The sequence below is a fragment of the Borostomias antarcticus genome, assembly GCF_949987555.1.
Source record: "Borostomias antarcticus genome assembly, chromosome: 1".
NCBI lineage: Eukaryota > Metazoa > Chordata > Actinopteri > Stomiiformes > Stomiidae > Borostomias > Borostomias antarcticus.
The window spans coordinates 57,260,204-57,287,273 of record NC_140234.1 but is presented as its reverse complement, the minus strand read 5'-3'; the positions used below and the strand labels follow the sequence as shown (position 1 = coordinate 57,287,273).

Sequence of the window (27,070 nt, the reverse complement as noted above, 5' to 3'; positions counted from 1 at the left end):
TCTCCCTTCTAAACAAATGACTAAGAGCATAATCTACATGTAGTGCTAAAGCCAAAGTGCAAGAGTAGAAAAATAAAAAAATAAAATAGGTGCTTAAGAGGAAGGATCATGGTAGTACTTCTTGAGGAGGTGAGTTTTGAGCCTGCAGCAAAAGATGGGCTGTGACTCTGTTGTGCTGATGTCAGTGGGCAGTTCATTCCACCACTGCGGGGCCCGGACAGAGAAGAGCCGTGACCGGGTCGATAGGCCTCGGAGTGACGGGGCAGCCAATCACCCTGAGACAGCAGAGCGTAGTGGTCAGGAGGGGGTGTAGGGCTTGACCATGGCCTGGAGGTAATGTAGGATGGACTTGTTTCTCTGACTGCCCTGTAGGCGTGTACTAGAGTTTTAAACTGGATGTGAGCTGCTACAGGGAGCCAGTGTAGAGAACGTAGAAGGGAAGTTGTGTGGGAGAACTTGGGGTGGTTGAACACCAGGCGAGCAGCAGCTTTCTGGACAAGTTCCAGAGGGTTAATGGTTTAATAGCTATTAAGTTTAATAGCTTTAAGTTTATTATCTCTCCTGCCAGTGTGAACATCAGTTCTCTCAACAGTCGATAGATAGATAGATAGATAGATAGATAGATAGATAGATAGATAGACAGACAGACAGACAGACAGACAGACAGACAGACAGACAGACAGACAGACACTTTATTGATTTCCCAGAGGGAAATTATTGTGCTACAGCAATAAGGGCAACAAAAAGGTACAATATGGGCTAAATTCAAATTTACAGTAAATACTGTACACAAAATATACAAAAAGGACATAGAAGAAAATACGAAATGTCCAGTACAAGAGGCCAGTACAATAAACAGCAATGAGCAGAGACAGTGTCCAAGTAGCAGCCCCTAGTGGCTGGAGCTCAAATAGAATTATTAATAATATCATTCTGTATTCACCAATCTAGAAGTCTGTCTCTTGCTGACCTTTTCAAATTGCTGCTTTTATACCGGAAAATACGTTAAAATGTTTAAAGATTGAACTGTGAAAATGATCCGAATGGAAAGTGGACATTGTATCTCAAACTGTATTCATAACTGCATCATTTCATCGTCCGTCCATGCTCCCTTCCCAGGTCTCCATGTGAAGCTATCCCATGATGCAACATGTGTCCCCAGCACCAGCACTAACGATGATGGCCACTCAGAGCGTTCCTCCACCATCGTACCAGGAGAGCCAACAGGTAGGCGAGGAGCCGCATCACCATATTCATATTCATATGCTTGGATACAGTACACATAAAGCAAAAGACAGACGAACACTTGGGTTCCTCTACTAGCATTTCCTTTAAAACCTGAACAAATTAACGACCGCACGCTTCGCGTATTGATGTGCCGTGAACCCAAACGGCCCCGGCGGTTAAGACTCCCAACGCGTTCCGCTAACGCTAGCTGCAGCGGCCTCGTCTGCTGGCGTCCTGGTAAACAGCGGTGGGAACAGGAAGTGGAGCGGGTTCGTCGGAGCACCCGTCCGCCCCGCCCCCTCCTCTCGCCTCGCAGGATTAGTGCCGCGGGAGAGATCCCAAGCGTCAGCCGGCGCCGGCAAAAATGCAAATGAGAGCTAGTTAAGTGTGAAGAAGCTAATTTATTTCCCATTTGGCGCCGGGATTAAGACTTGAAGCTTCCTACCTATTGCTCCCCCCACCAAAGAAACTGTGGGAGAGAGAGGGGGAGGATGCAGATGGGGGTGGGGTGGCTCTCATTTCCTGAGAGAGAAAGAGAGAGAGAGAGAGAGAGAGAGAGAGAGAATGTGAGGGGTTGATGGAAGTTGAAAAGGGCCGTTATGTATGTGAGCAGGCCATCTCGTATCACACTCTCAGCCTCCAGGGCCTCGATAGGGCCAGAGATCCTGCAGATACGCGCTCTCCCTCTCTCTCTCTCTCTCTCTCTCTCTCTCTCTATATCTCTCTATTCTCTCCAATACGGCTCGGCCACGTCGTCCAGATCAGCTGACCGGAGCACACAGCAGCCCTGAGAAGAGCTTCTAGAATAGTGTGATTATGAATATTCTAGAATAGTGTGATTATGAACATTCTAGAATAGTGTGATTATGAACATTATAGAATAGTGTGATTATGGATATTCTAGAATAGTGTGATTATGAACATTATAGAATAGTGTGATCATGGATATTCTAGAATAGTGTGATTATGAACATTCTAGAATAGTGTGATTATGAATATTTTAGAATAGTGTGATTATGAACATTCTAGAATAGTGTGATCATTGATATTCTAGAATAGTGTGATTATGAACATTCTAGAATAGTGTGATTATGAATATTTTAGAATAGTGTGATTATGAACATTCTAGAATAGTGTGATTATGAATATTCTAGAATAGTGTGATTATGAACATTCTAGAATAGTGTGATTATGAATATTCTAGAAATGTGTGATAATGCATATTCTAGAATAGTGTGATTATGAATATTCCAGAATAGTGTAATGATGAATATTCTATAATAGTGTGATTACTGTATGAACATTCTAGAATAGTATAATGATGAATATTATAGACTAGTGTAATGATAAATATTCTAGAATAGTGTAATCATGAATATTCTAGAACAATGTGATGATTAATATTCTAGAATAGTGTAACGATGACTGTGATATTGATGGAGAGTACAGTAGGTGTGTTCTGAGAAGGATAACATGGTGCATCAATCCCAGGTTTAATTAGGAGGTTCAGATCTGGGACTGACATGACACACTTGTGACACTGTGTCCATAGTCAGATGACCTAGTAGCACAACAGGCCCTCACTTACAGTGCTTTGGGAAGGTGAACTCATCCTAAATATAAAAGCACACTAAATGCTTTCCGCGTACAGAGCGACTCGTATACTGTAGGACAGGTATTGTCTAACAGTGTGGTGACCCCTGACCATAAAACAGTTCCTGGACGATAGAGAGCAGCTGGTCAGCAGGGGGGGGGGGGGGGGGGGGGTCAGGGTCAGGGTTGTTAACCACTGAGCTAACAATACACTAGTCTAGTCTGCACAATTCCTTCTCAGAGATGCTGAGCAAGGGGCTTTCTGGTATTGGAGCGTCTTCTGGGAGGCATCTCACCTGGTTTCCATACAGGGAGAGGCATCTATTAGCATGATGCCTTCAGCACAGTCATGGCTACTAAAACATATCATAATTAGCAAGAGAAAACAATATGTTTTCATCTTCATTTGCCATTAACGCCACCCTCAACTTCAAGAGCAAGGTATCTCTTAAACATACTGCTGCTAGAAATCACTGAACACTATCGACATCAGAACAATCAGGACCCGATTTAGCACTACAAAGACTAACAATAAGCTCAGTCTGTCCCTGTGTGACCTTCATTGTGACCTTGACCTTGTGACCCTCAGATGACGGGTACTACTCAGCAGAACTCCAAGGCCGCGCAGGTCCACCTCCCAGCAGCCTCGGCGGCGGGGAACACCCCGGTCAGCGTGACCCTCGACCCCCAGGCCCAACTGGAGTCGGACAAGCGGGCTGTGTACAGGTAAGATGGCCGACTCGTACCGGGCTGTTTTACGATGACGCTTCATTAAAGCAGGGTCCACATAAAGTACCGTACAGCCATTACCGGACTCCAGTTTTACATGGTCTGTCTGGTCTTGAATCTTCCCATAAGACTCGCCATGTTGGATCTTGAAGAAAACACCTTTATAACCAGCCCAGATGTTCCAGATTGTCTGTTGCTACCAAGTAATCAAATATAGAACAGTTCGAGCTGGAGGCTGGATTTGAACCTCTGCTCAGAAGAGATGTAGTGCATGTGACTAGAAAAAAAACATTTAATGCTAACTCTGTATGTAATACAGATTATTAGTATATAGTAATATGCGGTAATGTTACTATTGTAATATTGTAATATTACTATTGTAATATTACTATAGGCTATACTACTGTAATATTACTATATAGTAATATTCTATAATGTTACTATTGTAATATTGTAATATTGCTATTGTAGTATTACTATATACTACTGTTATATTACTATATACTACTGTAATATGACTATATCTGTAATATTACTATATAGTAATATTCTATTATGTTACTATTGTAATATTGTAATATTACTATTGTAATAATACTATATACTACTGTAATATGACTATATCTGTAATATTACTATATACTACTGTAATATGACTATATCTGTAATATTACTATATAGTAATATTTTGGAGGGTGGGTAATATACCGTATTACTGCACTTTTGTAAACAGAGTGAAGGACACCCAGATGTCTGCACAAGAGATGAATTAGAATAGACTTTTTTAATAGTACCTGCCTTTCATTAGCTTAGTGTTGCTGTTGCTGTGCTTCGCTCAAGTGTGATAGAGTCATAGCACGGAGAACGTTTATGCTTTTGAGATAAATTGATTCAGTACTTAATGCTGACTAAAAACCCAAACACACGCGTGTGAAAAACCCTCCACTCCCAACTCATCACTGGAATACTGATGCACTTTCATAACGGGCTTCTATTATCTATTTATGAAGTAAATTATTTAAAATACAGACTCTTTTAATCTGTTCAGCAATCTCCCCACGAGAAATCCCACCCCTGCAACAAACCAGCGGTTTTATTCGATCCCCCCAAAAAACCCGCCTTCCCAAACCGACGCTTGTATTCAGTGAATCCTGCTTCAGTGACACACGGCGTGTGCTCTTTGCTCGGCTCGCTTCCCTGGCTCTCCTCTCTCCGCTTCCTGGATGACGATGGGCTACTCCTGCCTGATTGGGTTCCGGCCCCCTGGTCGGCTGTGCCCGGCCCCGGAGGTTGGGGGGCTGTGAAGGCCTCGCCCGGCCCCGGAGGTTGGGGGGCTGTGAAGGCCTCGCCCGGCCCCGGAGGTTGGGGGGCTGTGAAGGCCTCGCCCGGCCCCGGAGGTTGGGGGGCTGTGAAGGCCTCGCCCGGCCCCGGAGGTTGGGGGGCTGTGAAGGCCTCGCCCGGCCCCGGAGGTTGGGGGGCTGTGAAGGCCTCGCCCGGCCCCGGAGGTTGGGGGGCTGTGAAGGCCTCGCCCGGCCCCGGAGGTTGGGGGGCTGTGAAGGCCTCGCCCGGCCCCGGAGGTTGGGGGGCTGTGAAGGCCTCGCCCGGCCTCGGAGGTTGGGGGGCTGTGAAGGCCTCGCCCGGCCCCGGAGGTTGGGGGGCTGTGAAGGCCTCGCCCGGCCTCGGGCTGAATTTCTAAGCTCCTCTGAGATACGAGGCTGTCTTTGATGTGAGCAACCAGCCGGGGGGGAGGCCTCGGGGTAACTCCCGTCGCTCGCTCCCTCCCCAAAAACACACCACAACACAGGCGGTTAGTACACACACACACACACATGAACATGAACATGCACACATGCACACACACACACACACACACACACACACACACACACATACACACACACACGCACAAACACACACATGAACATGCACACACACACACAAACATGCACATGCACACACACACACACACATTCACACACACACACACACATACATAGACATGTGGTGCAGGACACAAACCTATGTGCACACAACAGGCAGGCATCCATACAGTAAGGCGCACATTCATCCACCCAACACCCGCATGTTCATGTACACACACACACACAGTGTACTGCACACACACACCACACACAGGTTGACATTCGTGTCGTTAAATGTAGCGTGGCGTTGGTTCATGCAGGACGCCCCGGCAGTAATCATCTGACAGCCCACTGAGCAATCAGTGTTTCAATCAATCAGTTGTTCAATCATTCATCCTCCAATCACAGCTCATTCTCACAACAAGGCGGCGTATTTAAATGACTTCCTGCATCAGGCCAGCTCACCTTCCCCACCATGGCTCATCGACCTTACTGTTTCACAGATTGTATCAGGACCTGGTTATGCTCTTCCGTGCTCATTAGCCAGGCGATGTACTCATGATTTCGGGACGACTGAAGCTCAGGAGGTAGAGCGGGTCATCCAGTGATCGTAGGATCAGCTGTTCGAACCCGCCCCCCCCCGACGACATGTCGAAGCGTCCTCGGTCAAGACGCCGAACCCCAAAACTGCTCCCAAAGAGTAGGCTAGCACCTTGCATGGCAGCTGCCTCCATTGGTGTGAGAATGTGTGTTTGAATGAGAGGCTTTCTTTGTAAAGCGCCTCTACCTCTGTCTCTATCTGTCTACTTCTGTCTCTGTCTCTATCTGTCTACTTCTGTCTCTGTCTCTACCTCACGTCTCTAAGTTTGTTTCTACCTGTCTCTGTCTCTACCTCACATCTCTACCTCTGTCTCTACCTCACATCTCTACCTCTGTCTCTACCTCACATCTCTACCTCTGTCTCTACCTCTGTCTCTACCTCACATCTCTATCTCTATCTCTACCTCACATCTCTACCTCTGTCTCTACCTCACATCTCTACCTCTGTCTCTACCTCACATCTCTACCTCACATCTCTACCTCACATCTCTACCTCACATCTCTACCTCACATCTCTACCTCACATCTCTACCTCACATCTCTACCTCACATCTCTACCTCTGTCTCTACCTCACATCTCTACCTCACATCTCTACCTCTGTCTCTAGCTCTGTCTCTACCTCTGTCTCTACCTCTGTCTCTACCTCACATCTCTACCTCACATCTCTACCTCTGTCTCTACCTCACATCTCTACCTCACATCTCTACCTCTGTCTCTACCTCTGTCTCTACCTCACATCTCTACCTCACATCTCTACCTCACATCTCTACCTCACATCTCTACCTCTGTCTCTACCTCACATCTCTACCTCACATCTCTACCTCTGTCTCTACCTCACATCTCTACCTCTGTCTCTACCTCACATCTCTACCTCACATCTCTACCTCTGTCTCTACCTCACATCTCTACCTCTGTCTCTACCTCTGTCTCTACCTCTGTCTCTACCTCTGTCTCTACCTCACATCTCTACCTCTGTCTCTACCTCACATCTCTACCTCTGTCTCTACCTCACATCTCTACCTCACATCTCTACCTCTGTCTCTACCTCACATCTCTACCTCACATCCCTACCTCTGTCTCTACCTCTGTCTCTACCTCACATCTCTACCTCTGTCTCTACCTCTGTCTCTACCTCACATCTCTACCTCACATCTCTACCTCACATCTCTACCTCTGTCTCTACCTCTGTCTCTACCTCTGTCTCTAGCTCACATCTCTACCTCACATCTCTACCTCACATCTCTACCTCACATCTCTACCTCTGTCTCTACCTCTGTCTCTACCTCACATCTCTACCTCACATCTCTACCTCACATCTCTACCTCTGTCTCTACCTCACATCTCTACCTCTGTCTCTACCTCTGTCTCTAGCTCACATCTCTACCTCACATCTCTACCTCTGTCTCTACCTCACATCTCTACCTCACATCTCTACCTCACATCTCTACCTCTGTCTCTACCTCACATCTCTACCTCACATCTCTACCTCACATCTCTACCTCTGTCTCTACCTCTGTCTCTACCTCACATCTCTACCTCTGTCTCTACCTCACATCTCTACCTCTGTCTCTACCTCACATCTCTACCTCACATCCCTACCTCTGTCTCTACCTCTGTCTCTACCTCTGTCTCTACCTCACATCTCTACCTCACATCCCTACCTCACCTCTCTACCTCACATCTCTACCTCCCAGCATCACTAATTCCAGGCCTTAAACTTCCAAAGCAGAGGAGTACTGAAATGAGCATCGCTGTATTTTCTTTTCCTCCTAGGAAGCCTGCTCACATCCGCTCTAATATTTGTGCACACCTCAGTTCTTTTCGCTAATTGCCGGCACAGCGCGTTTGCGCAGTCTCATCCATCCCATCCCGAAGTCGAGGCGCTTAATTATTAACAGCGGAATCAACATGTGATGCTGTGATTATCCTAACGAGTTACCGTGCTCTGGATGAAGAGCCGGCCGGATGCGAGGTGTGTCATTGAGGTGCCGGTGGGGGGGGGGGGTTCTGTTTTTATAGTCTGCTTTTATAGCTGATATGACGCTCAGTAGATGGAGGTTCTGCTCACTCTCTGACAGAATCATTGCAGTCGTAACGGAGAGGTGTTCGTTGCGAATGTTAATGTGGATGGATGGATGGATGGATGGATGGATGGATGGATGGATGGATGGAGGGATGGATGGATGGATGGATGGATGGATGGATGGATGGATGGATGGATGGATGGATGGATGGATGGAGGCTTGTTGACGATGCAGAAGAGGCTTACAGGAGGAGAGGAAGTGACAGATTAGACAGAATGAATGATAGACGAGTGGATCGCACCGTCAGAGGACGAGGTTTTATGGCTGTGAAAAACATTCAGTGGATACCTCCACTAGATCCAATTGAGGCCTGCAGTAAAGTCACATGCCCATGTCAGTTTGATAGATATTTTCTCCCATATTTGTTTGGCACGTTGGAGCAGACAGTCTTAACATGCTGCATGGAGCTTTTATTTTCCTCTGGGGGCGGGGCTAGAGGAACAGGACTCTGGGGTGGGAGGGGCTAGAGGATCAGGACTCTGGGGTGGGAGGGGCTTGAGGATCAGGTCTCTGGGGTGGGAGGGGCTAGAGGAACATGACTCTGGGTTGGGAGGGGCTAGAGGAACAGGACTCTGGGGTGGGAGGGGCTAGAGGAACAGGACTCTGGGGAGGGGGAGGGGCTAGAGGAACAGGACTCTGGGGTGGGAGGGGCTAGAGGAACAGGATTCTGGGGTGGGAGGGGCTAGAGGAACAGGACTCTGGGGAGGGGGCGGGGCTAGAGGAACAGGACTCTGGTGTGGGAGGGGCTAGAGGAGCATGACTCTGGTGTGGGAGGGGCTAGAGGAGCATGACTCTGGGGTGGGAGGGGCTAGAGGAACAGGACTCTGGGGTGGGAGGGGCTAGAGGATCAGGTCTCTGGTGTGGGAGGGGCTACAGGAACAGGACTCTGGTGTGGGCGGGGCTAGAGGAGCATGACTCTGGGGAGGGGGCGGGACCCTGACCATCCTCTGCCATCGCTGGCGTCCTGCTCTGAACGGGCCTTCATCAGAGAGACGCTGTGCATGTGCTGCTTCCTCATCCTCATCCTCATCCTCATCCTCATCCTCCATAGAGGGTCTGTACTCAACGCCTCTCCCAACCTGGTCTGGAAAAGTGTTTTGCATTGAGACAGGATTTACGCGTGCATGTGTGTGTGTGTGTGCGTGTGTGTGTGTGTGTGTGTGTGTGTGGAGAGGGGGGTACCGCACAGTCATGCTGACACTTACTGATCTCCAGTGGATTGAGTGATTCACAGGGACACGTGTGTGTGTGTGTGTGTGTGTGTGTGTGTGTGTGTGTGTGTGTGTGTGTGTGTGTGCGTGTGTGTGTGTGTGTGATCGTGCCTGGGTTTGTGTGTCTTTGTGCGTACGCAGTACGATGGTATATCCATAAAGGAAAGATTTCGCAAGAAGAGAGACGAGGCTTCCCATATCGCTCTCCACAGGGGGCCTTTTCATTTGACAGGGTGCTGGGATGGGGGGGTGTTTTGGGGGGCCGGGGGGGGGCAGGTGGTTCTCTGGTAGTGCCTACGCCTCTCTGCCTCTGTAATGCCCCATAAAGTCTGTTTATCTACACCGCTGTGAAGCTCCAAACACCCCCCCCCCCGCAATGACATCCTAATGACTCGCGCCATTCGACGCCGCAAAACCCACCTCACGTTTCAGTGAAAGTTGCTTTTAAGAGGGGGGGGGGGGGGGGGGGTCGTCGCCGGATTGCCATGGGAGGGGAGGGGTTTGCGTCAAAGCCGAGCGGTTTATTGGCCGCGACTCTGTCAGATATGGGTTTTTTTCTTCACTGAGTTTAACGTCCGGCTGGGAGAACGCAGCTATGTGTCGGGGGGGGGGGGGGTACTGGAGAAGCCCAGGAGGTGACGCTGTTGATAACGCGTCATGGAAATAACTTTGAATTAGTACCCTCGGTGAGTTGGGGGTAACTTAAAAACCAAAGGGGACCGTTTGGGGTGGTGGCCCCAAGACTATGGACCTCGCTCCCCCTGGACTTGAGATCTGCAGGGACAATAAACATGTTCAAGGGGAAACTGAAAACTTGAAATCTGTTCAGGCAGTTTGAGCACTGCTGCTGATGTCATACTTGTAGGTCCTGCTGGGTCTTTGTTTTATTGTATTAGTACAGGCATTCCCAAACTGTGAGGCAGGCCTCCCCTGGGGGGCCCCAAAGAAATTCAGGGGAGGCACGGAGGGATGGGTAGAAAAATTATTTTTTTAAATGTCTATGGTTTTTATATATGAAACGTGATTTTAAAGGCCAGAAGATCGAAATAAATAATGTCGGAGATGTATACTACATTTGTGGATAGTGCAGAGAGAGCCTCCCCCAGCAGGCATGAATGTGTTGTGCGAAAACAACATGCAGTAGCACTAGCAGCAGGTGCCACCGAGCTAACTTAGCTGTGTAATGTTATGGGCTAGCTAACGCTGCCTTGCAAAATTGACATATTTGGGGGGTTGGGGGGGCGCGGGTGTGTCACTGTTTTCAGAGGGGAGGCCCACATTGATGGAGTTTGGGAACCCATGTATTAGTATAAGGGCCTTTGAAATTTGTTTTTTTTTTATACTTTCTCGTTTTACGGTGTCGTATGTCATTTATTTTACTATGCATTTTTTTACCTGCATCTTATGTGAAGCACTCTGTGCATTCGTGCTGAGAGGGGTGCTATACAAATACACTTTTACTTACTTACTTACTTACTTACTTACTTACTAACTTTGCTTGACTTACCAGGCTAGCCAAAAGCCTGCTGGCCAAGGCGAGGTCTTAGCTCTGAGAGTGCGAACACGCTTGGGACTAAAGTTAGTCGGGTTAAAGACGTGGGTCCTCGCCACCTCACATAGCGCACGGCTAAGCAAGGGAAGTAAGTAGTGGCCCATAGGGCAGGAGTCTACTTCCTGGTTCCCAAGCGTGAGGCAGATTGGCGTGGGCGGCTGTAGCTCAGTTGGTAGAGCGGGTCGTTCAATGATCGAAGGGTCAGCGGTTCGAATCCCAGCTCCGACTGTCCGCATGTGGAAGTGTCCTTGAGCAAGACACCTAACCCCAAATTGCTCCCAATGAGCAGGTTAGCACCTTGCATGGCAGCTACCGTGAATGTGTGTGTGAATGGGTGAATGAGAGGCCATTGTAAAGCGCTTTGAGTGCCGCTAAGGTGGAAAAGCGCTATATAAGTGCAGTCCATTTACCATTTACAAGTCCACCCCTTGAACATGATGCTAGTATGTCACAGCGACTCACCCCCAATCCAACCCTTGATGCTGAGTGCCAAGCAGGGAGGAATTGGGGACCATTTTTTATAGTCTTTATAGGGGGGGATCGAACCCCAAAAACTCCCAATCTCAGGACGGACACTGACCACAAGGCCACTGAGCCGGAACACGGTTAAGCAGCCGACTAAAACCGGACAACCGGACGACTCAAAACCAGCCGACACAAAGCGGAGCTCAGCGCAGCTTGAGTCCACTTGGGTCCAACAATAGATCTGGGACAGAGTCAAGCTGGGAAGATAGTGTGTGTGTGTGTGTGTGTGTGTGTGTGTGTGTGGGGGGGGGGGGGGGTCTGAACATGGACCGGCCAGGTCATCATGAAGGAACTGAACCACACTGATGCTAAGCTTTACTTTGAAGCGTATACTCTGTGCCATTTGGGCCCACCCAGCTGTGGGAGGGAGGGAGGGAGGGAAGAAGGGAGGGAGGGAGGGAGGGAGGGAGGAAGGGAGGGGTGGAGGGAGGGAGGGAGGGAGGGAGGGAGGGAGGGAGGGAGGGAGGGAGGGAGGGAGGGGTGGAGGGAAGGAGGAAGGGAGTGAGGGGTGGAGGGAGGGAGGAAGGGAGGGGTGGAGGGAGGGAGGGAGGGAGGGAGGGAGGGAGGGAGGGAGGGAGGGAGATGGAAAAAGGGGACAAAGGAAGTGGGGGGGGGGGGATGGGAGAGGATGGCAGGGTGTATGGCAAGAAAGAAAGATGAGAGAGAGAGAGGAAGAGAGAGAGAGAGAGACAGAGAGAGACAGAGAGAGAGAGAGAGAGAGAGAGGGAGAGGCAGAGAGAGAGAAAAGGGGGAGAGAAGGGGGAGGATTATTGAGGCAGAGTAGTGGGGGGTCTCCCTCCATGTCTGTGTGTGTGTGTGTGTGTGTGTGTGTGTGTGTGTGTATGTTTGTGTCTCTGTATGTGTCTGTGTGTGTGGGAGTGTCTCTGTGGGTGTGTGTCTCTTCGTGTGGGTGTGTTTCTGTGAGTGTATGTGTGTGTGTGTGTGTGGGGGGGGGTGTAGTTGTGTGTGTGTGTGTGTGGGGGGGGGGGGGGTGTAGTTGTGTATGTGTGTGTGTGGGGGGTGTAGTTGTGTATGTGTGTGTGTGGGGGGTGTAGTTGTGTGTGTGTGTGTGTGTGTGTGTGTGTGTGTGTGTGTGTGTGTGTGTGTGTGTGTGTGTGTGCCCCCCGTTCAGGGGGTAGTTCAGACGTGTAGCCTGGGGGAGAGCGGGGCCTCGTCGGGAGCGTGGCTCAGCACGGCTCCGCCTCAAACTGACTTCTAATAAAACGCCCCGGCGTACGGCAGGCTGATTAGGACAACAAACATGGTAAACACACCCAGAGAGGACCCCCCTCCCCCTCACACACACACACACACACACACACACACACACACACACACACACACGCACACACACACACACACACACACACACCCAGGTTGCACTGCCAAAAGGCTCCCAAATAAAGTGTCAGAAAAATGGATGAGCTCTTTTTAAGGACGGAGACAGCAGCATGACAGGTTCTGAAAACGGCTTCTATTTGAACGTTGTTTTCTTACTTGAACTGTTTTTCAAAATGTCTCCTGTTTTCCAATGTGTTGTTTTCTTTCTTTTTTTTTTTTGTCTCATATGCTAGATAAACTGTCTGAAATATGAATGACTTAACCTCGACAAACACATTTCCGTAACTAGAAATGGTGCTCAGAGAGCACAGACCGACTCCCGTGAATGTTTTCGTGACTCTGTGTGCAGGATATGTTTGGAATTGCTGCACCCGATTGGTCGAGAGCTTTATTCCAGTCCAAACCCCGTGTCTTTGTGACTTTCCCATGTCGATATACGGCTGTTTCAATCCCCCCCACATTGACAATGAACGGCTCGTGGACCCGCTCTGTGATTTGGATCTGCTCCAAAATTTACCGGGTTCTAAGTTGGCCCATGCTACAGCCCTCCACCGAGTTGCATGAAAATCGCTCTGGTAGTTTTTGTGTAATCCTGCTAAAAAAAATAAATCAACCAACCAATAAATAAATCAACCCATGTCACTGAAAACATTACCCCTCAACCTGCACAGTCGCTGGGGTGGAGGTACTTATTCATGGGTTTCAAATGCTAAATGGACTGCCTTTATATAGCGCTTTTCCACCTTAGCGGCACTCAAAGCGCTTTACAATGGCCTCTCATTCACCCATACATTCACAGCAGCTGGTGCCAACCTGCTCATTGGGAGCAATTTGGGGTTAGGTGTCTTGCTCAAGGACACTTCGACATGTGGACGGTCAGAGCTGGGATTCGAACCACTGACCCTAAGATCACTGAACGACCCGCTCTACCAACTGAGCTATAGAGCTAGACCTGCCATATTGGGGACCAGGTGTTTCAAATTATCTGATTGGCTCTAATGCATAGAATCCTATAGAGTAGAACTAATTCATTCATTTGAAACACCTGTGTTGGTCCCCAACATGGCAGGTCTAGGACTACATTTGAAACCCATGAATTAACAGTCTAAGGGGGCGATCGCACCTGGGAAAGACGCTAGAAACGAGATACTAGTAAAACCATTGATTTCCTATGATACGGCGCGTTGACTGGCGTTCCGGCGTCTTTTTCGACGGGCGTCTTTCAAGCGTCTTTTTTGACGCGCTTTCTTGCAGGCGCGTCAGTTTTGACGCGCGTTTGTAGACGCTGAATAAAAATTAAAAAAAAGGACTATTTTCAACTTTTTGAGCGTCAGATGCGAGAAGCGCCATTTCGTCATCGTCGTTTGGCCCCAGGCGTTTCAAGCGTTCAAGCGTCTTCGAAGCGTCCGCGTTTCTAGCGTCTTTCCCAGGTGTGATCCCCCCCTAACGGTCAACTAACGGTCAACTAACGGTCGTACGGGGGTCAAGATCAAACGGTACTTTCGCCTTTACCCCAGACACACAACCCAAGCTGAAAACACCCCCGAAAGCCTCGCGGATGAAATCACCTCCGCATATTTCCACGCCATCAATCCCTCGCCGCGCCGTTGATGCCGTCCCTCATGTTTAAGTCATGGCGCGTCGCCGAGGCGTGTGATTCACGGCGGCCCGTCTGGGGCTCGTCTTCCTCCTCGGCCCCGGTGGGTCGTCTGGGGGCCCCCCGCGGTCTCCGGAGAGAGAGAGAGAGACTTTCTGCTGACTCCCCCGCCCGGCTCGGCGTCCTGTAAATGGCTCTTTTATGGCCCCTGAAACGACCCCCCTGCCGCCATTCTCCACTCCACTGCACTGCAGAGGAGCTCGGCCGGTTCGGGGATGGGGGCGGAGCCGGCGGGGGTCCGGCGGGGGTCCGGCGCGGAACCGACCGACCGACACATGCACACCCAGATAGCAAGCGGATGTGTAATGATTCTGGGACATATATGGGCCGGAACTAAGCCACAAGGGCCAGATCTGGCCTGTATATGGCCCAGATCCGCTTGCTATCTGGGCATGCACAGGCTTGTTTCTGTACGGCAATGCAGCTAAGGACACGAACGGACATTCATACACTCACACACACGCAGACACACACACACACACACACACACACACACACACACAAAAAAACACACACATAAACACAAGCATCCTTTGACTTTATCCTGGGAAGCTGTGTAGCACCTCTGTCCGAAGAGATCTGATCAAATCAGGGTGTTCCTCGCACAATCAGGTCAGCATTGTGGGCTATGCACTGTTCACTATTCATCACATACTGTAACATGTAAATGCAAATATCATTTCCAAAAGATACGACGATGTGGTGTTGGTCTTACTGTATGCAGCCTTCAATGTTAAATTTATAACTTTCAAAATGCAAGAGGGAAGCCAAATTGAGGCATCAATTTTAAAAGTCAAAGTCAGTTTAATTTGTCACAATGTACACCAGACAGGTACAACGTGTAGTGAAACGACAAGTACTGTAGAAACAAATTGCCAAATCAATGAAGTGTCTCAAAACAAACTAGCAAAAATGGAGTGTGAAATATGTTTCTGGAACATCAGCTCAGCAGGTACAAAGTCTTCCACGCTCCAAGCAAGGTCTTATCATTTAATGAATCCCTCTACAATGTGGATTAAAGATTTTAATTAATGTTGTTGTTTATTGCTTTTTCTCTTTGTTTGTTTTATAGCCCGTCGTCGCTGTGGGTAAGCAGCCCAATCGCGGCACTATGTACTCACCAGCCTTACCCATAATGCACTGGGGTCCCTGAAGCTCAAGGGTGTCATATCGTTATGAAATCAGTCGCCTGAGTGTGTGGGTGTGTCTGGGTGTGTGTGTGTGTCTGTGTGTGTGTGTGTGTGTGTGTAGGTGTGTGCGTGCATAGGTGTGTGTTTAAAGACTGAGACGGTCTGAGACTTGTCGGTTGAGAAGAACACACTGTTTCCAAGTTAAAACACCTTCGTCCACTTCCTGGTTAAGCGCTGAGAGAGATGGCAGCATGAGTTAGAGCTCTTACCAGCCAGGACGGAAAAAAAACTCCCTCAACAAATGATAAAACGAATTCAATAGCGACATTTAACGAGGGATGAAAGTGGGAAACTGCACAAAATCGACGTGGGAAACGACCCTGACTGAGACGAAAATGGCGCCGACGAGGCAGATGTTCAGGCGGAGACGCAAACTTTACGCAAAGTTCTCGCCGATATTTCCAGATATTACTGGAATGAACTAATACTCCAGCGGATTGTCGCTCTGATTCCGATGGAGGACCGATATGAACGGTACTAGTTGTAGTCTATACAGCCAGAGAGAGCCTTGATGGATGTGTTCTTCCCAGGAGTTACCTGTCTCCAAACACCCCTTCTCCTCTTCCCCCCTCTCCGAACACCCCTTCTCCTCTTCCCCCCCTCTCCCTCCCTCGTTCTCTTTCTCTCCCTCTTCTGTGCACTGTTTCAGACAGAGGAAGTGGGTGGTTGGTGGTACTGAGTGCCCATGGACACCCCCCCCCCCCCCTACACACACACACATCTTTTAAGTAATACACACATGCATAGACACACACAAACACACTCAGACACACATTCTCTCTCTGTCTCACACACATACACACACAAACACTCTTTCTTTCTCTTTCTCTCTGTCTCACACACACAGACACACACACGTCTTTTAAAGGTGTCCTATTATGCTAATTATCAACAATTTAATATAAGTCTTTGGGGTCCCCAAAACCCCAGTATTTTTGCTGAAAATCCCACTGAGAATAAGTGTTCTAGCATACCTCTATACCCCTCCGTTAACCACGAGATCAGATGGAGCCCTTTTTCATATGCAAATGAGCTCAGCTAAGAGCAAGTCAGCAGGTTAGAGAACAAGGGCTGTTGACGGCGCTATGCTACCTCAAATATAGCTGGCATCCACACTCGATGCCACTGTGACACACTCCTTGTCCTCTCTCCCTGACTAAACATGATGTTAGTGTCCATGTTATTATCTCCACCATTGCAGGCTGTTACCTCTAGCTACATTCGCTAGCTAGACACCACCAGGCTATATGACACCATTTGACTACAAACAATAAAAGCTAGATTCTGTAGGCCAAGGGGAATCCAATGATGTCCACTTCTTAACATTTTATCATTTTTAATGGCCGCTCGATGAACTAGAAGTATTACAATTTAATTCCACTAACGTTACTCTAACATATGATGAGACGAGCATCCGGGTTGAGGCAAAATGGGAGTTTGCTTGTGTTAGCTAGCTAGTGTTAGCACTATATGCAAACAAACACGCATCATAATTACTTACAGTTTCTGAATAATTTCCACAGACTGTTGGTACTGCTTGTTCATTCAGAAAGAGTTTATCTGAAAATCCTGCATTGTAATGACCCAGGTTGGAAAAGCAATCGGGTGACAAAATGTCTAGCACACACTGCCAGTGTTTTGCCAATTTCAGCGGGAACGTTGCCATCAAAAATAACAAAATTCCACTCGGCTCTGCTGTCCTTTGAGCTTAGGAGACGATCTGTGCTGCTAAGTACATCCAAGAACAGAGCATTTTCCGTGCAAAGACATCATGCTAGCTAGCGGGGTCCCCGAACGTGACGTGTAGAGTGACACGGGAGATTTGAATGGCGTGGAGGGACTGACTTTTTTTCTAATGTTTTCATTTCGGCTGACCACAACAAAATGACTGGGTTGTTTCAGTTCATACTTAGTGTGTTAGTACTGTAGGCCCATCAGAGACTCAGATGTACATGCAAAAACAATGAAGAAGTTAGTTTTGCAAACATGGACCCCTTTAAGTAATACACACACACAGACACACACAAACACACTCTCTCTCCCTCTTACACACACAGACACACGCACACACTCGTGTCTCTCTCTCACACACACAAACTCTCTCTCTTTCTCTCTCTCTCTCTTACACACACACACACACAAACACTCTCTCTGCCTCTCTCTCTCTCTCTCTCTCTCACACACACACACACACACACACGGTGGACGAGGTGCTGCAGCTCTGTGCGCATGGCCGCTTGTTTAGTATTCGCGTCACGTCTGGTGGAAGGAGACGCATTAAATTGGGATCAGGCAGATTAGAGTCTAATATAGCGGCCTATTAGAGGCTGCAAATGAGAGCCATGGGTTAGATGAGAGCAGAGGTCCACTCTCCCAGAGCCAGACCCAGAGAAGCCCCCTGCACACACACACATGCATGCACACACGCATACACACACATGCATGCACACACGCATACACACACATGCATGCACACGCACACACACACGCACATACACATGCATTCACACATGCATACACACACACATGCATGCACACACACATACACACACACGCATACACATGCATGCACACACGCATACACACACACGCATACACATGTATGCACACACTCATACACACACATGCACACACGCATACACACACCCACGCACACACACATGCATGCATGCACACACATATATGCCCATGCATGCACACACAAATGCATACACACACACATACATGCTCTCTCTCTCTCACACACACACACACACACACACACACACACACACACACACACACACACACACACACACACTCATGTACTCACAGACAAACACATTTCTTTAGCCCAAAGATGGCTGTTTTTGTTTTTTTTGCGGCTTTGGTAAATGTGTTTGTGTGCGTGTGTGTGTGTGTGTGTGCGTGTGTGTGTGTGGTGGTGGTGGTGGGGGTGGTGGGGGGGCTGTGTGGGAGGTCCTTGTCATGGGAAAGTGTTTTGGATATTTGCTTTCTGGCTTTTCAGTGCGGCTGGCAAGATAATTTTTTAAAGATTTTGTTGGTAACTTCCATTGTAGTTCGGTCTGTTGTGTTCAGTGGTTCACATGGTTTGAATCTAGTGGCGGTTTCACCATGTAAATTAATTCAAATAAATCGATTCTAGGAAAACATCAACAACCATTTTGTTTAAAACTAGACTTTTTATTTGGTTTTGCCGTGCAAAATCATGGTTGCACAGGAAAGAGTCATTCAACCAATCAGAAAGCAGAATTATGACTTACAACAATCGAGGCCGTACAACCGGATCATTGAACAGAACTATTAACACAGAATCTGGCCTGGCTGACCTTCCTCATAAAACACAGATGGTAACAATGTAGGTGACATTCACTGGCGTAGTAATCTCACTGGACCGTATCACGCCCTCTTAAAAAGGTCTTATTGATAGCTGTCTGCCTGAACTCAGAAAACCTTATGGAAATCATGAGAACTGAGATTACACAGTGTGTGGACTGTGTGTAGCTAACACCAGCACTGCAGATATACAAGTACTGTACATACAGAAGTAGTTGTTCAAATTCCAACCTCTAAGCAACACACACACACATACGCGCACAGACATTCTGGAGTCCATGAACTCGCACTTTACTCGTGGTAAAATGATCATACACGTAATTATTGTAAACCTCCCCTCACGAAAGACCAGCTAACCCCCTCCTCTCTCCTCTCTCCTCCGCGCCCAGACACCCTCTGTTCCCGCTGCTGGCGCTGCTGTTTGAGAAGTGCGAGCAGGCCACGCAGGGCTCCGAGTGCATCACCTCGGCCAGCTTCGACGTGGACATCGAGAACTTCGTCCACCAGCAGGAGCAGGACCACAAGCCGTTCTTCAGCGAGGACCCTGAACTGGACAACCTGGTGAGGACAGGGGCGGGGTGGCCATCGGGAGCACCGGGAGTTTACCCGGTGGACTGGCGTGCTAACTGGCCTGGCCTGATGGACACAGGGCAACAAATCTGTCCCCAAGCATGTTTGACGCTCAGGGCTTTTCCACGTTGGCCGACGCTCAAAGCTTCCCGGTAACACTTTACAATAAGGGTACATTAATAAGCATTAGTTAATGCATTATTAAGCATTAAGTAACAGTGAACTAATGTCTCTATTAACCATTTACTAATGTTATTTATGTTAACTGAGTTTAACTCACCTAACCATAACCCTAACCCTACCTAAGGTATTAATTAACATTAGTAACCTAACCCTCAATAATCATTAGTTAACAGTTAACTAATGTGTTTTGTGACCCTTATTATAAAGTGTGACCAGCTTCCCTCTCTAGATGAAGGCTGTCATCCCTCTGCCAGATCAGATATCTATTTCACTGCCCTTTCATATCTCTCTCTCCATCTCTCTCTCCATCTCTCTCTCTCTCTCTCATTCCTTGTCCTCATAGCCTTCTGTTATCCCTCCACTCCTCCTTTCCGTCTTATTCTCTCCCTCCCTCTCCCTCCCGCCCCTGTTTTATAACCCCATCTCACCACCCCACCTCTCCATGACAGCTAGCTGTAATTACAAAGTAGTAGAAGGAGAGAGGAGTGCAGCCACGTGAAAGAGAGAGAGAGAGAGGGAGAGAGAGAGAGAGAGAGCGAGAGAGAGGGAGAGAGAGAGAGAAAGAGAGAGAGAGAGTGTGCGTGTGCAAGAAAGACTACGTTCGAGTGAGAGAGGGAGAGAGAGAGAGAGGGGGAGAGAGAGAGAAAGTGAGAGTGTGCAAGAAAGAAAGACTACGTTCAAGTGAGAGAGGGAGAAAGGGAAGGTCGGCTCCAGCCATTACGAGGGTGCTCGGCCGACAAGTGCTGAGCAGTCAATTAACCCTGCGTCTGTGTGCTTTACGAGGCACTGGCGGCTGGTCGAGGCTAGCGGTTAGCGCCCGCTACCACCGACCTCCCTGACGAGCGCTAACCCTCCCCCAGGACGCTAACGCGCCAGGGCCTGACCGCCTGAGATGGGCACAGGGGCCGCCGGGCCCCTGATTAAACCAGATCCCTTTAATTGACAGATTTATCCCCTCCTCGGTCAAGCACTTTTCCGGCCATTCTCATGCCCTTGAAGGTTGTATGACTTTGAGGGAGTAATGCAGAAGTGAGGTGTGGGGGGTGGAGAGGGGAGGTCTGGTATGAGAATAGATGAGGCCGAATAGAAAGGTGCTTCTGACAAGGCTTGGAGTTTGGGATGTCAAGGACTATTAGCTAAACTGAGCTGAGCCTGCAATAATCTCAAATCGCTTCCTCGGGACTACTAATCTAATGAATTGTTGATGCTTCACCAATGCAATAAAAGGCTTGTTTCTCATAATTTAACCCCATAAAGTACTACTATTATCTACTATGGAGCTTAGTCTATCAGCCTTCCTCGGGTGGTAAGAGCTAGAAGCTAGTACCAACGGAGCAAAGATAGAAACAGTCTTCTTGAATGTTAGATAGGGAATCATAAGTAGTTATTGCTAATCCACTATGCAGCTGGAGGCGGAGAAGGAATATCTGGCTTCTGTAGGTCCATGTATTGTTAAAATTAGCGTAGTATGTAGCATTAGTTTGCATCTTTCCTCAGTCAGTTACCCTGCTAGCTTTGCTGCTGGGAGGTGAGCTGTTCAATTTGCTTGGTACCTGTAGCCTAGCTCTGTCCTCTCTTAGTCATGTACCTTGCTAGCTATCCTCTCCCAGTCATGTACCCTGCTAGCTATCCATGTACCCTGCTAGCTATCCATGTACCGTGCTAGCTATCCATGTACCCTGCTAGGTATCCATGTACCCTGCTACCTATCCATGTACCCTGCTAGCTATCCATGTACCCTGCTAGCTATCCATGTACCCTGCTAGCTATCCATGTACCCTGCTAGCTATCCATGTACCCTGCTAGGTATCCATGTACCCTGCTACCTATCCATGTACCCTGCTAGCTATCCATGTACCCTGCTAGCTATCCATGTACCCTGCTAGGTATCCATGTACCCTGCTAGCTATCCATGTACCCTGCTAGGTATCCATGTACCCTGCTAGGTATCCATGTACCCTGCAAGCTATCCTCTCCCAGTCTCGTACCCTGCTAGCTATCCTCTCACAGTCATGTACCCTGCTAGCTATCCTCTCCTAGTCATGTACCCTGCTAGCTATCCTCTCCTAGTCATGTACCCTGCTAGCTATCCTCTCCTAGTCATGTACCCTGCTAGCTATCCTCTCCCAGTCATGTACCCTGCTAGCTATCCTCTCCTAGTCATGTACCCTGCTAGCTATCCTCTCCCAGTCATGTACCCTGCTAGCTATCCTCTCCCAGTCATGTACCCTGCTAGCTATCCTCTCCTAGTCATGTACCCTGCTAGCTATCCTCTGCTGGTCATGTACCCTGAGCTATCCTCTCTCGGTCATGTACCCTGCTAGCTATCCTCTCCCAGTTTCGTACCCTGCTAGCTATCCTCTGCCGGTCATGTATCCTGCTACAGTATCTATCCTCTCGTACCCTGCTAGCTATCCTCTCCCAGTCTCGTACCCTGCTAGCTATCCTCTCCCAGTCTCGTACCCTGCTAGCTATCCTCTGCTGGTCATGTACCCTGCTACAGTATCTATCCTCTCGTACCCTGCTAGCTATCCTCTCCCAGTCTCGTGCCCTGCTAGCTATCCTCTCCCAGTCTCGTACCCTGCTAGCTATCCTCTCCCAGTCTCGTACCCTGCTAGCTATCCTCTGCTGGTCATGTACCCTGCTACAGTATCTATCCTCTCGTACCCTGCTAGCGTCAGTGCTTGTGTCTGTAGATGGTGAAGGCCATCCAGGTGCTGCGGATCCACCTCCTGGAGCTGGAGAAGGTCAACGAGCTCTGCAAGGACTTCTGCAACCGCTACATCACCTGCCTGAAGACCAAGATGCACAGCGACAACCTGCTCCGCAACGACCTTGGCGGACCGTACTCGCCATCACAGACCTCCCTCGGCCTGCAGCAGGTTAGAGATCGCTGATCTCAGATCAGTGCACTCATGCTTGGATACAGCCTCTTCATTGTATTGTGTTGTACAAGAATGTACAACACACATGTGGCCGCCGCTGGAGGTTTAGACCTGATGTTTGCAGTCCTCAAAATGCGCTAGGCGGCCAAATACTTATTTTCTTCTGTTTTCCTTTTTTCATATTGAAATTGCGAAGAACCCATTCAATAAAACAAACCGTTTTAGCATCATTAACTAGCCAAAAAATCCATGTCCTGTGAGAAGTGTGAACAGCTCAGAATCTTTGAAGCCCTTTTTCTCTTTTTAGTGATTTCATGTGTAGCCTACATACCAACATTCACAGAAGCATATCTTCTTCAAATATTTGCAATTTACACTTTCATAATCTGTTAAAAACAGAAAAATGACCTTGGCAGACATCAGGACCAAACCTTCACTGGCGGTTACAAATGAGATGGAATGTGCACTTTCCACTTGGAGCGCAACACACCTAAACGTAACACAAACACAAACTATGCTTTACTTCGGCTTGGGAAGGTGTGTGGTTATTGCAAATCTTACTTCAGTTTCCTCCCAAAGACTAAGATGTGACTCAGATGTTATTTCAGATATTTATGTTCAGACTGTGATGTGACTCAAAAGGCCCAAATGGTTGTCTCTCCACTTTGGTGCGTCCATCCCAGAAAAGAGCAGACGTCACTGGCCTAGGACACAGGAAGCAGTCGACCTATCAAGTGATGGGACCGCACCTCAGGTCACTGTCGCTGTAGTTCAGGCTTAATAGGAAGAGTATTCTCCCACTGATAACAGTATAATGGTACAGTAGACCTGATTAAGTGCCTTATGAAACAAAAATATATTGCGATATATAGGAAAATATAATGTTATATCAAACACTACATATATAGGAAACAAGGTTATATTTTCCTATACACTGCAATATATGAAGAGGCAATTCCTTATGTGTATTAAATATATTATGTATATATCATATTATTCTGTATATTTCCTCCATGTATTTTACATCCTGTACTGTACTATAATGTACTGACAGTTAATATATTGTGGAATATATTTTCTTTGCACGAGGGTAATCTAGGAAGAGGTCCAGGGTACTTCTCATTGACACGGCAATGTAGGGAGTTCTGGGTAACGATGGCCGCTAGTCTGTATCTGAGGATCTGTGCAGTGCGTGCTCATCATTGTAGAACGCTTGTATTCAGAAATACTCCTCTGAATCCAGTGTTGGTCTTACTCTCGGTAACACAACCAAGGTGTTCCAGTCTCTCTAACTACCGTTATACTATAAATGAAGGAGTGTTCTTCTAAGGTCAGAGCCGTGTCGTTTTCTGTTTTCCTCACGGCACTAACGCAATCAAACAAAAGGTCCCATGAAAACATTTAAAAAAACATGCCGTCGACCGTACACCAACACCCGGGCCTCTCCCCCCCCCCCCCCCCCTCTCCCCCCTCCCCCAGGAGCTGCTCCAGACCTCCTCCCCCTCCATGACCTCCGTCTCCAGCTCCATCAGCTCCTCCGGGGTCGTCATGCCGACAGGGGGGATGCAACAGGGCAACATCGCCATGACTACCATCAATTCCCAGGTGGTGTCAGGTAAGCTTGCCGTAGGCGCACGGGCATCGTCAAAGGAACAGGCACACAGACGCGCGCACACACACACACACACACACACACACACACACACACACAAACACACACACACAAACTCTGCTTCGCTTTTAGGTCCCTATGCAATAGTGGCTGTAAGCGAGTGGGTCTCAACTCAACTCAACTCAAACTTTATTTATAAAGCACATTTAAAACGACTAAAATCGACCAAATTGCTGTACAGGTAAGTGAAAAATAAATTACAACAAAGACACAACCATCCACGCAAACACAACAATACACACAAACACAACAATACACACAAATACAACAATACACACACTAGCCTGAGAGTCATGCTCATTGAATTGAAGGCCACGGAAAAAAAGTGGGTCTTCAATAAGCAAAGCGTCACGTCAAACTCTAGCTGTTTCAATCCAAAACCATCAATCTCTCCCAAGTTTCTCTTTGATGGGAACACGCCCAAAGCACACAGGAACAACCCATGATTAGAGAATCAAATCAAATCAAATCAGTGGCCTAATCAGAGCATAACGACAAAACTCTGTCAGGAGGCTTTTTTGGTTTCATACTCCACAGTCACGTCGGCGCGCCGTTGTCATTGTTTACATGTTGTTGTTGTTGTTGTTGTTGTTGTGGCGGGGAGGTAAGATAATGACGCATCGGCGGCGAGGAGCAGCCGCTCGACGCTCACGACCGCCCTGAACTATCCCCTCAGGTGGGACGCTGTACCAGCCGGTCGCCATGGTGACGTCTCAAGGGCAGGTGCTCACCCAGGGGTTGCCCCCGGGAACCATCCAGATCCAGAACGCACAGGTGAGAACGCAGGTGCTTCTAAGTAAGTAAGTAAGTAAGCTTTATTTATATAGCGCTTTTCACAGCACGGATGCAAAGAGTGCTTTACAGTAATAAATTAAAATGGCAATACAACACGAGACAAGATTAAAACGACACAGAACAGAAAAAAAACAACATTGTGAGCAGCAACGCGTTATAGATGGCCGAAGGCCTGCCTGAACATGTGTGTCTTAAGAAGTTTTTTGAACATGAGTTCAGTGGATGTCTCTCTCATGGCCTGGGGAAGAGCGTTCCAGAGTCTTGGCGCCACCGCCTCAAATGCTCTGTCACCCTGGGTTTTTAGTTCTAACGCAGCTTCGACCCTCCGCCCGTGACGAGACGCCGGTCGCCTCCGTCTTTTTTACGGAACAGTTCACAAGGTTCACAAGTTTTTTGTCAAGCGACGCTTTTTCTCGATACGTCACAAACGGGTCTCGGCGACGCGTCGGCCTTCACCGCAGTTGGGAAAAAAAATCGTATCGAGTTGAATCGAATGCTGTCGTTCGGGAACAAAACGGCGTCATAACTTAACGCACCGGCGTTGAACGCATCACTCTCTCGTCCTTTCAGTTGATCCCGTGTCACGGCCCTTTAAGAGCCCGTTATATCCCTTTAAGAGCGCGTCATATCCCTTTAAGAGCGCGTCATATCCCTTTAAGAGCGCGTCATATCCCTTTAAGAGCCGCGAACGCCAGGTGGTTCTCTATCACCTCAGACCACCCGACCGCCAGCCCGTGGCTGTGAGGTAGCCGGGCAGGCGGCGTGCTCTGAGGCCGTGTGAGGCGGCGGGCGTGGCGTTGGACCCGTCCGAGTGCCGCGGCGTGGCGTGCTACACACGGGCTGGGAGCGGAGCGCGGCCCCGTAGCGACGCCGTCGACAAGCTCCCGGTAACGACACCGACCGCAGCGTGGTGGCGCCAATTAACTCGACCGCGACTCCCGGAACATGCGTTCCCAGGGCCGAGGGGGACGGGGGAGGGGTTTCCACGTGACACCCCCCGCCAGCTGCAACCGTAATGAGACCGTGTGGGTTTGTGGGGGCTTGGTGTGTGTGTGTGTCAGTGTGTGTGTGTGTGTGTGTGTGTGTGTGTGTGTGTGTGTGTGGGAGTGTGTGGGAGTGTATGGGGGTGGGGGGGGGGGGGTTAGAGAGAGAGAGAGAGAGAGAGGGATACAGAGAGGGGGAGAGAGAGAGAGGGATACAGAGAGGGAGAGAGGGGGAGAGAGAGAGAGAGGGATACAGAGAGGGAGAGAGAGAGAGAGAGAGAGGGATACAGAGAGGGAGAGAGAGAGGGATACAGAGGGAGAGAGAGGGAGAGAGAGAAAGAGAGAGAGAGATTTATCTCAAGAGCCTTCCCTTTCTTATGTCTTCCCAATGCCACTGTCTGCATGAAATTAATCAATTCATTTTTGTGTGTGTAGTTTTTTTTCATTTGTTTACTTATTCATGCACTTTGTCCTGCCTCTTTATACACGGTCCCAATGATATTTTCATATTTTTGCCTCTGAAGGATTTTAGCCTTTCAAGTGGTTTGTGAATATATATGAATGAAGGAGCCTCATTTTGACAAATCCTGCTTCCATGACACATACTGTAACGTATTTGTTTAACGTGGAACCAGTGATGAATTTACTACGGAAAGACCGTGGAATATACACAAAATACACACACACACACACACACACACACACACACACACACACACACTTCTGTCCATCATCTCTCAGAGAAACCAACCAGTCCATTTTAAACCAGAACATGGAACACTGTAGCATCCGTACGTTAAAATAGCGAGTAGACTTGGTGTCGGCCTGCCAAGTGACGTAGGATCCAGAAAGAACTGTCCACACTCAGCTTTCTCCACCACCCACCGAGTTGGCATCAAACTCTCTTCAAATCCACACTTCTAATTGCAGGATAGTGCTACTTTCCTTTAGTTTCTTCACGCGGCGCCAGGATCGCACCACACATCTCCATTATCTCTCCTCACCAGGTGCTGCACATTTGATCCCACAAGCTACAGATCCGTTCTTTTGTTGTGTTATTTTCAGACGAGGTTG

General features: G+C 48.4%; 1 protein-coding gene across 1 annotated transcript in view; it reads left to right on the top strand.

Annotated features, from left to right (window-relative positions):
- Nucleotides 1-1,140: 1,140 nt before the first annotated feature.
- Nucleotides 1,141-27,070, top strand: part of LOC311308008 (homeobox protein PKNOX2-like) — a gene marked incomplete at both ends in the record, with an annotated part of 28,272 nt that continues 2,342 nt past the window's right edge. The window contains 8 exon segments of the mRNA XM_084436926.1: nt 1,141-1,227; nt 3,410-3,546; nt 19,298-19,469; nt 22,358-22,543; nt 24,026-24,161; nt 24,895-24,992; nt 25,763-25,900; nt 25,971-26,025. Of these exon segments, the coding sequence (XP_084293052.1) occupies nt 1,141-1,227; nt 3,410-3,546; nt 19,298-19,469; nt 22,358-22,543; nt 24,026-24,161; nt 24,895-24,992; nt 25,763-25,900; nt 25,971-26,025 (1,009 nt within the window).